The sequence below is a fragment of the Protomyctophum bolini genome (assembly GCF_963924005.1).
Source record: "Protomyctophum bolini genome assembly, chromosome: 16".
Lineage (NCBI taxonomy): Eukaryota > Metazoa > Chordata > Actinopteri > Myctophiformes > Myctophidae > Protomyctophum > Protomyctophum bolini.
In genome coordinates this window covers 28,531,881-28,546,068 of record NC_137877.1, presented here as the reverse complement: position 1 = coordinate 28,546,068, position 14,188 = coordinate 28,531,881, and the positions used below count along the sequence as shown (strand labels likewise).

The window sequence follows — 14,188 nt, the reverse complement described above, 5'->3', positions numbered from 1 at the left end:
AAGAATCAACCCGAAGACATGTTCTTCTCAGCACACCACAACTCACTCTAAGCACTGTATTCATTCCTTTCTCAGAGAGCAGCAGACATCTATAGACCATGTCAAATTACAGTAGGCATATATGGCTTTTTAAGTTTTAATGTTAATTATTATCACTGCAAAGTTACAGGGTACCTGCATATCTCAGTTTGACTGTGTAATCATTCAAACTATGCTAAAGTGCATAGATTTGACCAAATGACAGCCACCGTTGTCCAACATTCTATTAGTGTGACATACAGAATGGTGTAACACACAGATATATAGCCCTGGCTCTGAGATTCCTGTAGTTTGTGCCCCTACTGCTAGTCTCGCGTAGCCAGACAACTATTCCACGATCCTCATATATAGATGACGGAACGGAAGCATTTGAAAATTGCGAGAGGCAACAGTCTGGCAACGTGAGACTACCCTACTGCAGACACGGTCCACATCTACCCTAGCAGGCATCGATCACTATCGGTTGATAAGTCAGCATACCAGTCACTCTGCGCTGTCACAGTGAAGACAGAGCACTGTCTAGTTATAGACACAGACGGTATGCTTGTGTGATGGCACTTAATAAACACCCAGGGGGGTTGTCAGCAGCAGTGGTGGAAAAATACTCAAACGTTGTACACAGTAAAAGTATCAATACTGCAATGTAGATTACAAGTAGAACGTATGAAAATGTACTTAAAGTACTAAAAGTAGTAATCATATTACAGAATGTCCCATTTCACAAGTTAAAAATGTGTACAAAATCTTTTGAAAATAGCCGATCTACAAGCTGACAAAGCTTGTAGATCTTTCCAAATGACCCAAATGTACTAATGTTTTCTAATCAAAATGAAAATCTCAAAAGTATAGTAACTAATGTTTTCAAATAATTGTAGTGGCATAAAGGAGCATTTTTGCCTCTGAGATGTAGTGCAGTGGACATAAATACTCAAGAAAATACAAATACGTCACAATTGTACTTAAGTAAATGTACTTAGTTACTTTCCACCACTGATCATCAGTGATGTTGAGTGAAAACCAATGGAGATGGCATATACAGGCTCTAAATAAAACACTGCCAAGAAATCTTGTTTTGAAGCGAAGTCATTTAAAGGCTAAACTGTCATATTTTACAACCCCATTGTGTGGTGATCACGTTTGATATCACCACACAACACCTAATTATTGGGGTTACACACACAGCCGTTTGTTCACATTTCTTTAGTAGGCTACTAACTGCTTTTAATTGCACCCTCTATGTCCCCTCAAGAACCATTAAACATTGTGAGCTGCTGTTGTTGACATACTGTATGCTGCTCCTGTCAGCTGTCAATCTGCTCCAGTGAATTTCCTCATACAGACTAACAGCGCTTGACAACATCAGCCTTCAGACTACAATTGCATCTAATTAGTGGTCAGTTATTTCATCTTTCGTATGATATATGGAATTGTTATTTTTCTGGACTCACAATATGTGATGAAACTTGTGTCATGCAGTGCAAATAAAGCTTATAATCACCATCAGTTGGGGTCTGGCTGTGTATATCATGTCATGCTTCACACTTCACCGAAGGACATTGTAATTAAATAGCTGCCTAACTGTCTTGGGGTGACTGTATAGCAGAGTTTTGTATGCCATGGAGTCTACTTTTCCTTTCCATGCCTATGGTCATAAATGATAAAATGGCAGAGACAGAGAGAGAGAGAGAGAGAGAGAGAGAGAGAGAATAATGTTGGGAACCATGCAATACAACAGCCATCCTGTCACAGCTCAAAACCTTCAACACCAGCGCCACAGCACGACAATAGGCCTACATTCACATTGTACAGCCAAAAGCACAAGCACACACTGACTGAACTCATGATTCATTGCCACTTTAGCCTGCAGTGGCTATGGGGTAGAGTTACCAGATGGAGTGAAACCGCAAGGTTCCCAGTTCAAACCTGGGCTCGCCTAGCCCCTTTCGGAACCCTCGGTTACCCTATCTGAAGTTTGGACGCGGTACCCTAGGGTCCCTGACAGCCTTTGTATTGGTGAGTAGGTAAAACGTTCTTTATATTTTTTCAACAGAGGAGAGGCTGGTCTGCATTTCATGCGAGGGCATGAAGACAACAGTCCCATAGCCTTAATGCACGGGAAAGGGCATTAGGGCTATGGACTAGAGCACCTGTCAAAGTGTCCTTGAGCAAGACTCTGAACCCAATGCTCCCAAAGTGCAGGTTGGTGCCTTGCATGGTTTCCTTCTGGCATCGGTGTGTGAATACATGTGTGTGTGTGAATGGGTGAATGTAATGCACAATCTCAGAATCTCTGTAAAGCGCCTTGGATAAAGGCACTATATAAAAGGCACCATTTACCATTTGTTTGGCCTCGATACAGTAGCAACAGAAAAACAATGAAATAGTGGCCTGAGCCATGAGCGTAGTAGAAAATGACAGGCAGAAGAAGAAGGGAAAAAACGATGTGCCTACCTGGCCATCTTCTCCTTGACAATTTCACTAGACCTTGGTGTTCAGCCATGCTCGTTTCCACACACCATCCAGCCTAGCTCTGGTCCATAGCCCTATAATGCTTCTGCCCTGCAATACACACACATCAAGCCACAGTCTCACTCTGTTGTTGACTTTCTTTCACCAAAGGGTGGGTGCATGGGTGATATAATAAGTGTCACTCACCAGACTCTCCACCAGCATGGATGGATGCTTCTCCATCAACTTTTGCAGGTTTGAAAACGTATCCATGTTCTGCTCTGCTAATTGCCTCTTTTCCGTGCCGTTTAATTGTTTAGCATTTTCCTTGTCTGAGGCTAGCTGCTGTCATTCTTTGGCTATGTCATCATTATCATAGAATAAATAATGACAAGTGGAAAAGTATGGCCTTCTCTTCCCACCAGCCAGCCAGGATATGTTCCATATTGCAAAGTTTGGTGGTAGGCACAACAGGAAGAGGAGCCTGAATAGGCATACATCCGCATACATGGTTCAGAAACGACTCAAACGAGGTCATTGATTTGTTGTTGTTTTTTGTTATTATATCCTATGGGGTTTTTAAAGACAAAGGGGAAGAGCACTTGACTATTGTAGTATTGGAGGAGGCCCCGCCATTTGTACCCCGTTATCAAACTGAACAGAACTAACACTGTGGCATTTTTTTTTGCCAACGGCTGATTCGGTCTGTCTCATTAGCCAGGCTAGAACAGAACAGGACAGAACAGGGAGAGATTGACTGATTGGAACCTTTCTGCCCTCTAGCGGTGATGTTGTTTATGACAGGTTTAGCTCATGTCTTCATCAGTGAGCATCAGGACCAGTTCAGTTGGCCACAATGCATAATTCTGTGTTAGATATAGTACATGCATTTTCGGCAGAATCGGCACACATTTATTTAACACTTACAAAACATTAAATTAAATACATTAGTCATTAGGGAGCTTATATTCCTTTAAATAATTTAATACCACTGAGTCACAGCAAGCCACCTTTTATTCTTGTGTTTACAAATTATAATATTTCCCTTGTTAATTTATAATGGCATCGTAAAATTCATAAATCAAATAATATCTCATGGAGACATCAAGGTGAATCGACAGATTCCATGTGGATCTGGTTTAGCAGTATCAGAAAAACGATACAGAGATATTGTTTCTCTGCGACTCTGAAAAGAGATTAGATGGGGAGAGAAGCAGATCACAAAATGCCCAGTGAAAGGTCAGTGCGGTATTGGATTTCTTAGAATATTTTTCAAAATACCTCCTGGCATTGCAAATATTTTTGACTACTGTCTTATACTTTGGGGAAGGATGAACCCCCCCCCCACCCCCCCCCCACCCCCGCACTCCCCCATATCTATCTCTCTCTATATATATATCTCTCTCTCTCTCGTGCACACACACACACACACACACACACACACACACACACGCACCCACAATGCCTGCCAATCCAGTCCAGAAAAACACCGCTCTGGGTTATTCATCGATTGACTATTCAAATCCCAACATATGCTGCTCTGCTTCTATTCCACTGTGTTCTAAGAAATGGACCATTTCCTAGTTCTTCCACGAGGCTTCCTACCCCGTTCAAGAGTCACTCGCACACCATGTAAATGAGAAAAAGAAGGGAAAAAAGTATGGCAGAAATGTAAATTTATCCAATACATGTACTTGTGTATGTGTGTAGGCTACAGTATGTGTGCCCTGTGAACATTTCGACCTATTTTGCAGAAAAGATGCACATGAAATACATCATCCTAAGTTCTACATTGTAGTCTTCAGATGCTATAAATTGCCCCTTTACATACATACTACATACATGTATACATACATATACCCATTTTAACCAAATACATACACATACATACATACCCACCTACATACATACATTTCAGACGTTTTAGCAGTTTTTAAGGACCCACTTTTAGGCCAGTGCACCAGAGCAAGCTTTTGCCTTTTTTTAAACCACCCATTTTAACCAAATACATACATACACTATTTATTTCAGTCTTTGTTGCCTGGATATGATGGGGAATGGCAGAAAGATGCATCAGAGTTGAGGCCTGCTTTTTTGTAAACTCGTAGAATAATATACTATTCTGCAAGTATTGCACTGTCAAACATCTCAGCTTTTGCTTTGCCTCCCCTACCTTTTTAAGTCAAAAAAAAAAGAAAGAAATGTTTTCCTCTTTCAGACCCCCTCCCGACATTACCCCTGTCGTTTTCTCTTTCTTATCCATCCTTTTGATCACCTAAAACATCACTCCATCAGCACCTGTAAGCTGTGGTCTGTGTCTCCCCGCTGTCCACAGCTCACTGTCTGCCTTCCAGTGAGAGCTCCTCCCTGCTGAGTGACTGCCTGGCTTGCCAAACTCAAGTGTTTGCTGGGAAAGTGAGCGGGTTTTACATGGAGGACTGCCTTAATGTTCCTCAGTTGGTGGTGAGCAGCCACACAGGGTGCTGCACTTCAGAATCACTGTTTGTTCATCTGTATTGGACCGAAACTGAGAGCTCCCTCTTCCTCTCTCCTTCACTCTCAAGGTCTCCCTCTGTCTCACTCTGTGTGTGTGTCTCTCTCTCTCTCTCTCTCTCTCTCTCTCTCTCTCTCTCTCTCTCTCTCTCTCTCTCTCTCTCTCTCTCTCTCTCTCTCTCTCTCTCTCTCTCTCTCAATCCTTCTGCCTCACTGAGACAACCTTTCCAACAGGACATGGCAGATAGACTGAAGATGGCCAACGAAAAACACTCTAGAGAGTCTGGAAAAAATAACTTGTAGAGTTACTGTCTCCCTCCACCCCCCACTGAAGCAATCTTACATTCTCCTCATTGCCTCTCATACTTTTACCACCATTATTTACACATGTCAGATGATATCACACAAACACTTGGCCTGCTGAGATGTTTCTGTTTCCTTTGAGCGGTAAAGGTATGCCTTTCAACTGAGGATTAGGAGGGGATGTGGCCTCTTATAAAGACTCCCTCAGTGCCAAGCCGCTCTCTCCATGTTAATTTCTCAAGGTCAAGAAAACCCTCTGTAATGTCTCTACTTTGAAGGTGAACTGAAAAGACAATAACAGGGGCCCTGCTGCTGGGGAAAGGTGATTTGACATGAGATAGTGCTACTTTCTTCTGTCAGATCATGAATGGCAGTATTTTTGCTCCTGCTTAACCACTTTTACCCTCCAGATTTTGGCATGTCATTGTGGGAAAACACATTTTTTTATTATATTTTATTTTATTTTATTTATTAACTTTAACTTATGAATACTGAATTGCTCATCTTTGAGCTCACAATGCAAATTGTTATGAGCTTGTAGAGCTGCAATTTTTGTTATTTGTTGAAAGACAAACTATTTAGGGCCTCAGTGGTTACAGAATAACTGCTGCTCTACAATATTCTACTTAGCATCTTTATGCTCTTCTATCCCTGTAGGAATGGGCAGTAATATGGCCATTGTATTCATCACCCGACACCCACTGTCTTCAACAGTTATTTTACAACCTGAACTGTCCAAGTCTAATTTAGCTACTTTGCATCGTAATAAGGCAACAAAATGCATAGGATTAAAGCAGACCTTGTTCCCTTATGTATTTAAAAATAGGGCTTTGGAAAAAGCTACGTTATGTGTCTCGCCTTTTGAGATTTAATGACTCTCCTGTGACTCCACAGAGAATTACCGCCCGTAATTGATTATTAAAACTTGAAATTGCAAACCACATCCATTATTTGACGAGTGCATGTGTTATCCTTGTAATTAACAAAGCTTGGTACTTGCCGTTTGCCAGTTTCAAGACCCCTGTAAAAATATTTCAGGGGTTAGAGAGGAGACGAAAGAGCCAGCACTGTCTGGGCAATTAGCTGAGACACAATACATCACAAAAGATGCACCGTATAGCAAGAACATTACTGCTGTAAAAAGTCGTGTACAGTGTGATAACTCCGGAAATAAATGAAGTATACACATTATGCACTTGCTGTCCATTAGTTTTGGTTAGCACTATATTTTTTAATAAACTAACATTTATTTATATTATTATTATTACCCTTATTAATATTAATATTACAACAACTCTTTAGTAAATTTACATTTAACCTTCTAAACAGGGTAGCTATTTCAACAGTGTACAGTTGTACACAGTACTCTTGAAGATATGCAGAGCTGAACAACAGAGCGAAGAAGTGTTTTCCATTTACCTAACAATAAACACAAAATGTACGTCACACAGTTTGCAACTACTAAGATGCAACAACAGGAGTATGGTTCATATTGTAATGGTATATTTTGAGGGATAAAAAGGAAAAGAAAACATTCAAAGCATTAGGTGGATATTCAGATTGTTTATGTATTTTAGAAACAGCACACAATTTATTTTTGTAAAAAATAAACACTATTTGGGAGAATGTTGGGAGAAGAAATGCGGAGTTACAGTATGTGTATTGTACCACTGTTTTGTATACTATTCTTTCTTAGTACTAAGGTTTAATTTTCCTCTGTTCATCTACATAAACAACTTAGTCCATAATGCATGAATGGATAAAGACGTCTTGATATTCATGATGTGGTCTCAGCTGTGATATAGGGCACTGTCATTTCATTTAAGAATGCACGGTAAAATCGTCTGTCATTTAAACACTGATCAGTCCATATTGTCAGGATTTTACTGTGAGCTATTCCACTGATTTGGACAGTTTGTGAACATTAATTCAGCACCTTTCAAGGGAGACGTTACATCAAGACTTCCACATAATCCAGAGTCTTAATTTAACTCTGAGAGTGTAGAGATGAACCACTTTAAAGGGTAATTCTTCACCCACTGACAATTAATGAATTTGTGGACCCAATGAGTTTTGGCAGGGACACGTTATCACCACTTAAAATGTTAAGTGGTGAACTAGTCCCTTCCATAAAATGTATTCTATTCACAACTCCTCTCTTAGTTGTGTTTTACTCTCTAATTCCAATGCATTCAAGCAGTAAAACTATTTGTTGCTGTGACATCACCGTTTCCAAAGAGAGAAGGAAGATCCTCTGTTATTTAGGTAAATATGGAGGCAGGACTAATTGGGTAAAACAAGAGAGTGGACTGCATATATTGTACCAGTTTTGTATTCTCAACCAAACCACACAACACACAGGCCTATTAACTGTCCCCAAAGCCCTTACAGAATCGAAATACACCACGTTAGTGACATCACAATGTCAACCCCTCCCCTAACCCCTCCCCCTTTATCATACAACAGCTGTGGGTGGCTTTCTCCTAGTATAATCATAATACCTGATGATCATGTTTTAGGAAGGGGGTGGGGGATCACAGCATTCCAATTCCATATTTAACATTTAATATCTGAAACTTATTTTATGTTTGTCTGAATTCATTTTTTGATTATGCTGCCTTGTCTTGGTCCACTCTTGTGAAAATCGTCTTTTTTCTTCTTCCTTTTTTATCTCAGTGATGCTTTCTTGGTTAAATAAAGGTTATTTAAAATAATAAATACAATAAATGAGATAATCTGTGTAACAAATTCAGAATGATATCGATTTATTTGATGTTTACTGTGTAACAAATCCAGATATAGATTTATTTGGTGGTGGTTCACTGTGACCCATTTGTATCTATGGTAACAGTGAATGTTCACTAATTGTTATTCCACGGACTTGAACAGTCCTTGGAGAAAGGAGAGGGGGAAAAGTCAGTGCTGAAATTGAGTGGCATTTCCTCTTAAGATGCTCTGTGAGTGATGGCTTTTATAGAGGGGATGGTTACACAATTATTCCTCTATAAAACCTATACCTATATATTTTCTTTATTTGGTTTGTTGTGCTGATTATTCAATGATGTCACAGTACAAATCTGGTGTTCATTTATCTAGAGTGTACAAATATAATATAACCAAATCTACCCTCTCAGAGAGCATACAAATGTAAACAAATGTATCTGTATGGGTCCAATTGTACACTCTTAGAGTTAAATTAAGGTTTTTACAGTGCACACACTCGTGCAAATGGTGGGAATTGGGGAAAAAACAAATCTGAAAAAGTGGATTATCATCCACTCATTTATGGACATTTCTTCCAATCAGCCCTGATTATCTTTGCTCCAGTCCGCTGAGGCCACAGAGCTGCTGGGATCTGCCTGCAGAAGTGGTCTCCCCCGCTGGGAGAGCTCCTTACTAAGGATCAGTGGGGGGCTATTGCCAACAGTACAGTACATCCCCTCAACAAATGTAGCTTCACTTACCAAAGCCTAATTTTATACTTTGTTGTAAGACAGTGTCTCGCTGTGTTTTGTTGGAAAACAATGGTTATTTATGGTGGGTGACACTGTCGTATGACAAACTATACTGCAATTAAGGCTCAACACGGTTAGCCACAACACGTCAGCCTAGGCCCAACTTCCAGTCTAGACTGTAGCCTGAATGCAGATCAAGGGCAGAGCAGGTTTCTTTCAGTGGAATTCAGTATAAGCCAGCAGACTATACAGCAGCTATATTGAGCACAGAGCAGTGGATTATAAGAGACAATCAGAAAAGGAAATTATACAAAACACTTGTTTTGTACAATTTAGGCATTTAGCAGAAGTTTTGTACGCGTACATGTACAAAACAAGATCTAATTTTGTCACACAAAACAATGTGAATTGATTGATTGATTTAAATAGTTTTTTTTAATTTCACACTCACAGTATGCAGAATGGGTACATTTCAAACGTCAATACAAAAAGTCTACAATAACTGTTACAACACCCCGTACGCCCCAGGGTTATTTAATCACACGTTACACTTATTTACAACAGGGTCCACCATTTTCAATTCATCAGAACATTACGTTTTTTTGTGATCAAGTTTTTATTTAGTTTTTTGTTAAAAAAGGCTTCCCTCACCCCCCACCCCACAGGCTGAGGTTAAACAGCATAGACAGGGTAAGTAAGCAACAAATAAAAGAAAATTACAATACAGCAAAATTCTAAAACAAGACTGGTACTTTACCGTTGGAAAAGTAAGTAAAAAAGAAAATAAGTCCATAAGTGGATAGTGTTAATGGCATGATTTAAGTTTTTACTAATGCTGTGGATAAGATGTCAAGTGTGTTCTCTTGTGCCCCATTGGATCGAGCTATAGAGGGTTCCAGAGAGATCATGTCCATAGTGAAAGGATCCATTGTGAGACCTCAAGTTTGTGGGGAGGTTTCCATCTTAAGACAAGCCGTTTCTTTCACACACACACACACACACACACACACACACACACACACACACACATAGCTGCGTATTGGAGCGGCTATAGGTACCGCTCAAATCAGGAAATCATCATATAAAGAAAGTTAAAAAAGGAAAAAACATGTACAGTATGGGGAGAAAGGGGTGGGGGAACTCAGACTAATTTCATCTTTTTGTGTGATAATATTGTCACCCACCTTAACTGAGAAGCCGTCTTGTCTTATTGCTGAGTTCACTATTTGATCCAAAGAGAATGGATTCAGTTTTTACCAGGCGTAAAGAAAATTTGTTATCAGCGAGCCAGGTGCAGATTCTACCAAGTTCAGAGCTGAGGCCTTTTCAACCTGCAGTTTGTTCCGGTCTGAGACCAGCAGTGCCGAGTCATCCGCGAACAGGAACAAGTTGTAGTCACAAGCTGATGTATGTCTTTACATATATTAGGAACAGTAAAGTCCCTAGTATGCTTCCTTGTGGAACGCCACAGCTCACTGGCAGGGGGGGGGGGGGGGGGGGGGGTTGAGGGCAGTGTTCCGTTCACCTCCACCATCTGTTCTCTCCCCTCCAGGTAGGATTGCATCCAACTCAGATGTGCTATCAAAACCAATTGCTTTTAGCTTGTTAATCAGTATGGAGTGGTTTACGGTGTGAGCAACAGTGGGTCAGTTTATAGAAGAGTGTGAGGGATGGTGGAAGTTGCAGTGATGAGATAGAACGTTCTTTGCTGGGATATTTTTTGTATCCACAGGCCGTTTCAGGTCTGGACTCTGGATGGAGCTGGATGAATTCATTAAAGGAGGTGCAGTCTCTCCCATCTGCCATGTCTCTCCCTGCAGCCAGATGTGGATCAATGGCAGGAGTACATCCAAAACAACGTTTAGCACAAGACCTTAGAAACAGGGGTGCATTTAAGACTGTGGAGCTATGTGTGTGTGTGTGTGTGTGTGTGTGTGTGTGTGTGTGTGTGTGTGTGTGTGTGTGTGTGTGTGTGTGCATAATATCTCCCCTGGGATATTGAAATCAAGGGAAGTAGGAAGGCAAACATGTAATTGTGTAACAGTGGAGTTGAGTGGAGAATTGTTTAAAAGACAGTAGGCTACACACGCACGTCGCAAGCACACACACATGCACGCACACACACACACACACACACACACACACACACACACACACACACACACACACACACACACACACACACACACACACACACACACACTATATATATATGTTTCAATATGTTCACTTCACTTATCAAAGTTATTTTATAACACAAATTCCTGCTAAACGAGTCTGACTCGGTCAAATTCATTACTTGCATCCTGTAGTATTGATCTGCACATAGAGTAGAAATTGAATAGGCTTAATGGATTTCATTTTGTGTCATTGTAAAACACATTTACTTACAGTATTCCACTGTGAGAAAATCCCTGAGACCATTCTTTACAAAAACAAATGTCACTCATAATCAGTGCCACCTATCACTGGATTGCAAAATCTGTTTTAGTTATTAGCCTACTAGTTGACACTGCTACATTGACACTGCAATTGTGTGTTGTAAATGTAGCAAATTAATATATTATGTAATTTAGATTTCACTACACTTTCATTTGTTTCAAAAGGACAACAGAAGAAAAACAAATACAAGGCTTATACTGCCATCTAGTGGTTATACTAGCATTACCAACTAATTTCTGGTTGATGATATACATCCAAATAACATGTTTTGGCAAATACACTTATTTATCCAATATAGTGCAGCCATGACCCAATTTATTACACTTTTTAATTCAATATAGTGCAGCCATGACCCAATTTATTTACTTACTGTATGTGCAAAAAGCTGGAGCAAAACTATTCCGTGTACTGTAAGCCTTACAGAGAGATAACTTGAGGTTTTCAATTATGAATTTACCAAGATGGATCTATATAATGCTTTTTTTCCTTCTTTTATTTCACTTTTCAGCATATTCTAAACTGTAACAATTACAAAAATCATACAGTGCAAACAGACTTGATTTCTTTCTTTAAAAAACATTGCAGTCCACATGACATTCATTGTTCAATGCACTGTTCAGTCTCCCTTGTCAACAACCTTGTCAACAACACACACCTCAGACATTTTATTTATGTCAATGCATGTTGCAGTTCATTTCAGAATATCCTGTTTGTAAAAGGAGACATCAACATGTCACACTGTGCAGTGACTCCAGGGGTCCTTGAAGTGGTTCGTTCCAGGGGTCCCCAGAAACATTCGTTAATATACGTAGATTTAACCACTTTAACCATAAAGAAAAATGTAGAAGCTCACAACGCATCACATCGAGCATTGTGACCTTGGTGATCTGCCATTTTCAAAAGAATCTTGAACAATTTTAAAAGGTTGAATATTGTTGAAACATTTTACACAACACAAAACCTTGTATGGGGATCCCTGGCACAAAATATGTTCAGATGCGGGTCCACCGCGGCCAAATGCATATTAATTTCAGGTTCATGAACAAGTTCGAGAACTACTGTTGTACTGTATTGTCTGCGATAGTGCTACTAAAATAAAAATACAACCAAGGTGAAAATATACTATGAACACTAATTTCAATATACAATGATTTCAATTATGATGATCGAAGTCAGTCCCAATCAATTTTCACTTTACAGCTCATGGTTTGTCAAAATATCATGCCGCTTACCTAAGTTACCTTGCTGTGGAGCAGGCTCACCACCAGTTAACTGCTTCAGACTGATTTATACTTTGTCCCATGACAGTGTCACGCTATGAGCTTGCAGATCTGCTCTTTTGAACATTATGAGAAATAGGGTTTGAAAGGGTGTTAAATGTAAAGCATACATGAATGAACAGTACAGTGCAGGCTAGTGAGATTGTGTTCAAGTTCTCTCGTCCACTCTCACACAGTTCCTTCATTGTCAGCAGTCTCAGTCCAGCTTATGTACATGCACAGACGTCATATGTCTCCAGTAGAAAACAATGATAACTTTCTTTAAAAAAAAGATACCTGAATACTTAGATATACAATGACAATAAAAAAGCAAAGATAGCTTAATTTTACCCAAAGGGTAAAAGTACAGAGGTGCACCAAGTTTCGCAGCATGACATGGCTTTAAAAAAACAAAAAAAGACAATGGCGCCCTTGTCTAGAGACAGTAAATATCAGGTTTGATGGCTAAAAACACAGCCAACATTTACAGCTATAATCCTCTTGCCATATTGGGCATTCTACTGAAATGCCAAGTATGAAAAACAACAGAAAACATCGCTCATTCAATCATGCTCACTGTTAAATCCTGTGATAATTTAACAAAAACAAAAATGTGTAACTCTGAAAGTGTACAAAAGGAACTAAATGGACCCGTAACGAAATCGACCCATTTGGTTCCATTTCTACACTTTCAGAGTTAAATTAACATGGGATTTTACTGTGTAGAGCCTGTAACGATCAAGTGAGCTGTGGACAAAAAGAGTATTCAGCTCTACATATATACAGTACAGTCGGGTTTGGACTTTACACCACGTGGGTCTGAGGACTTGTGTTCTGTCGCCACATCTGAGCCCATCAACAAAACTGGGCCTAGCAACAGGGTCAATCAAACAAGTCTACAATATACATGTTTTGTTCAGCACAAACCCTGGCAGTATTAAAACCGCATTTCACACAATATATAAATCTTATAAAAATAAAAGAAAGAAAATAACAAAATGAAAATACAAGACTAGTCACCACAGCATGGAAATGGACACTAGTGGGTGATACCAGTGGTTTGAGTTAGCATCATGGCTGTTGTTTTTGTCCTTTTTCTCTACAAGGCACATGAAAACTGGGAGTGTTTCTCCACAGAAGCCCTGCTGTGTTCTAAGGTGCATGTGAGCCCATGGGCCACTTGAGGGCTCTCGTTCATAGGGTGACCCGGGCACAGTGGTGTTTGAGCTTGCAGGGCAGCACCCCCCGGTTGAGCTGGTAAAACTCCACCAGCTGGATCAGGTCAGTGAAGCGTGTGTGGCCATCATCCAGGCTGTAGAACAACTCCCCTTCATCATCCACCTAGAGCACACATGGAAAAATAGGTGCCAACTTGAACGGAACGTTTTCTTCTTTTTTCCCCCCACCAGAATAATGCCATTTGTGGGTCACAGTCAATTGTTCCCGGTTCCTTTATTTTTGTTTGCTACATTTTCTTTTTAATCATTATTATTTCAAAACATTTAGAAAAGATATTCCCCAAAAAGCTACACTATTCATTAATTCATTAATTCATTAATTAAAAACCTAATTTTCACTAATTTCATGAAGAAATCAAAGAAAAGTCTAAGAAATGCCATAAATAAGAAAACAAATGTTTAAGTGACACGTTGTGAGCTTGTAGATCTGCTATTTTCACTAGTTTGGGTCCCGGGCAAACATCTAAATTCTTGATGGGTCACAGGCTAAAAAGTTTGGGAACCACTGCCA

General features: G+C 39.8%; 1 protein-coding gene across 3 annotated transcripts in view; it reads right to left on the bottom strand.

The window, feature by feature from the left end:
- Window positions 1-11,658: 11,658 nt before the first annotated feature.
- Window positions 11,659-14,188, bottom strand: part of grb14 (growth factor receptor-bound protein 14) — a 41,168-nt gene continuing 38,638 nt past the window's right edge. For all 3 annotated transcript variants that reach the window (XM_080786684.1, XM_080786686.1, XM_080786685.1), the window contains one exon: window positions 11,659-13,780. In XM_080786684.1, the coding sequence (XP_080642810.1) occupies window positions 13,634-13,780 (147 nt within the window). In that variant the 3' untranslated portion in view covers window positions 11,659-13,633. The remainder of the gene's footprint in view (window positions 13,781-14,188) is intronic.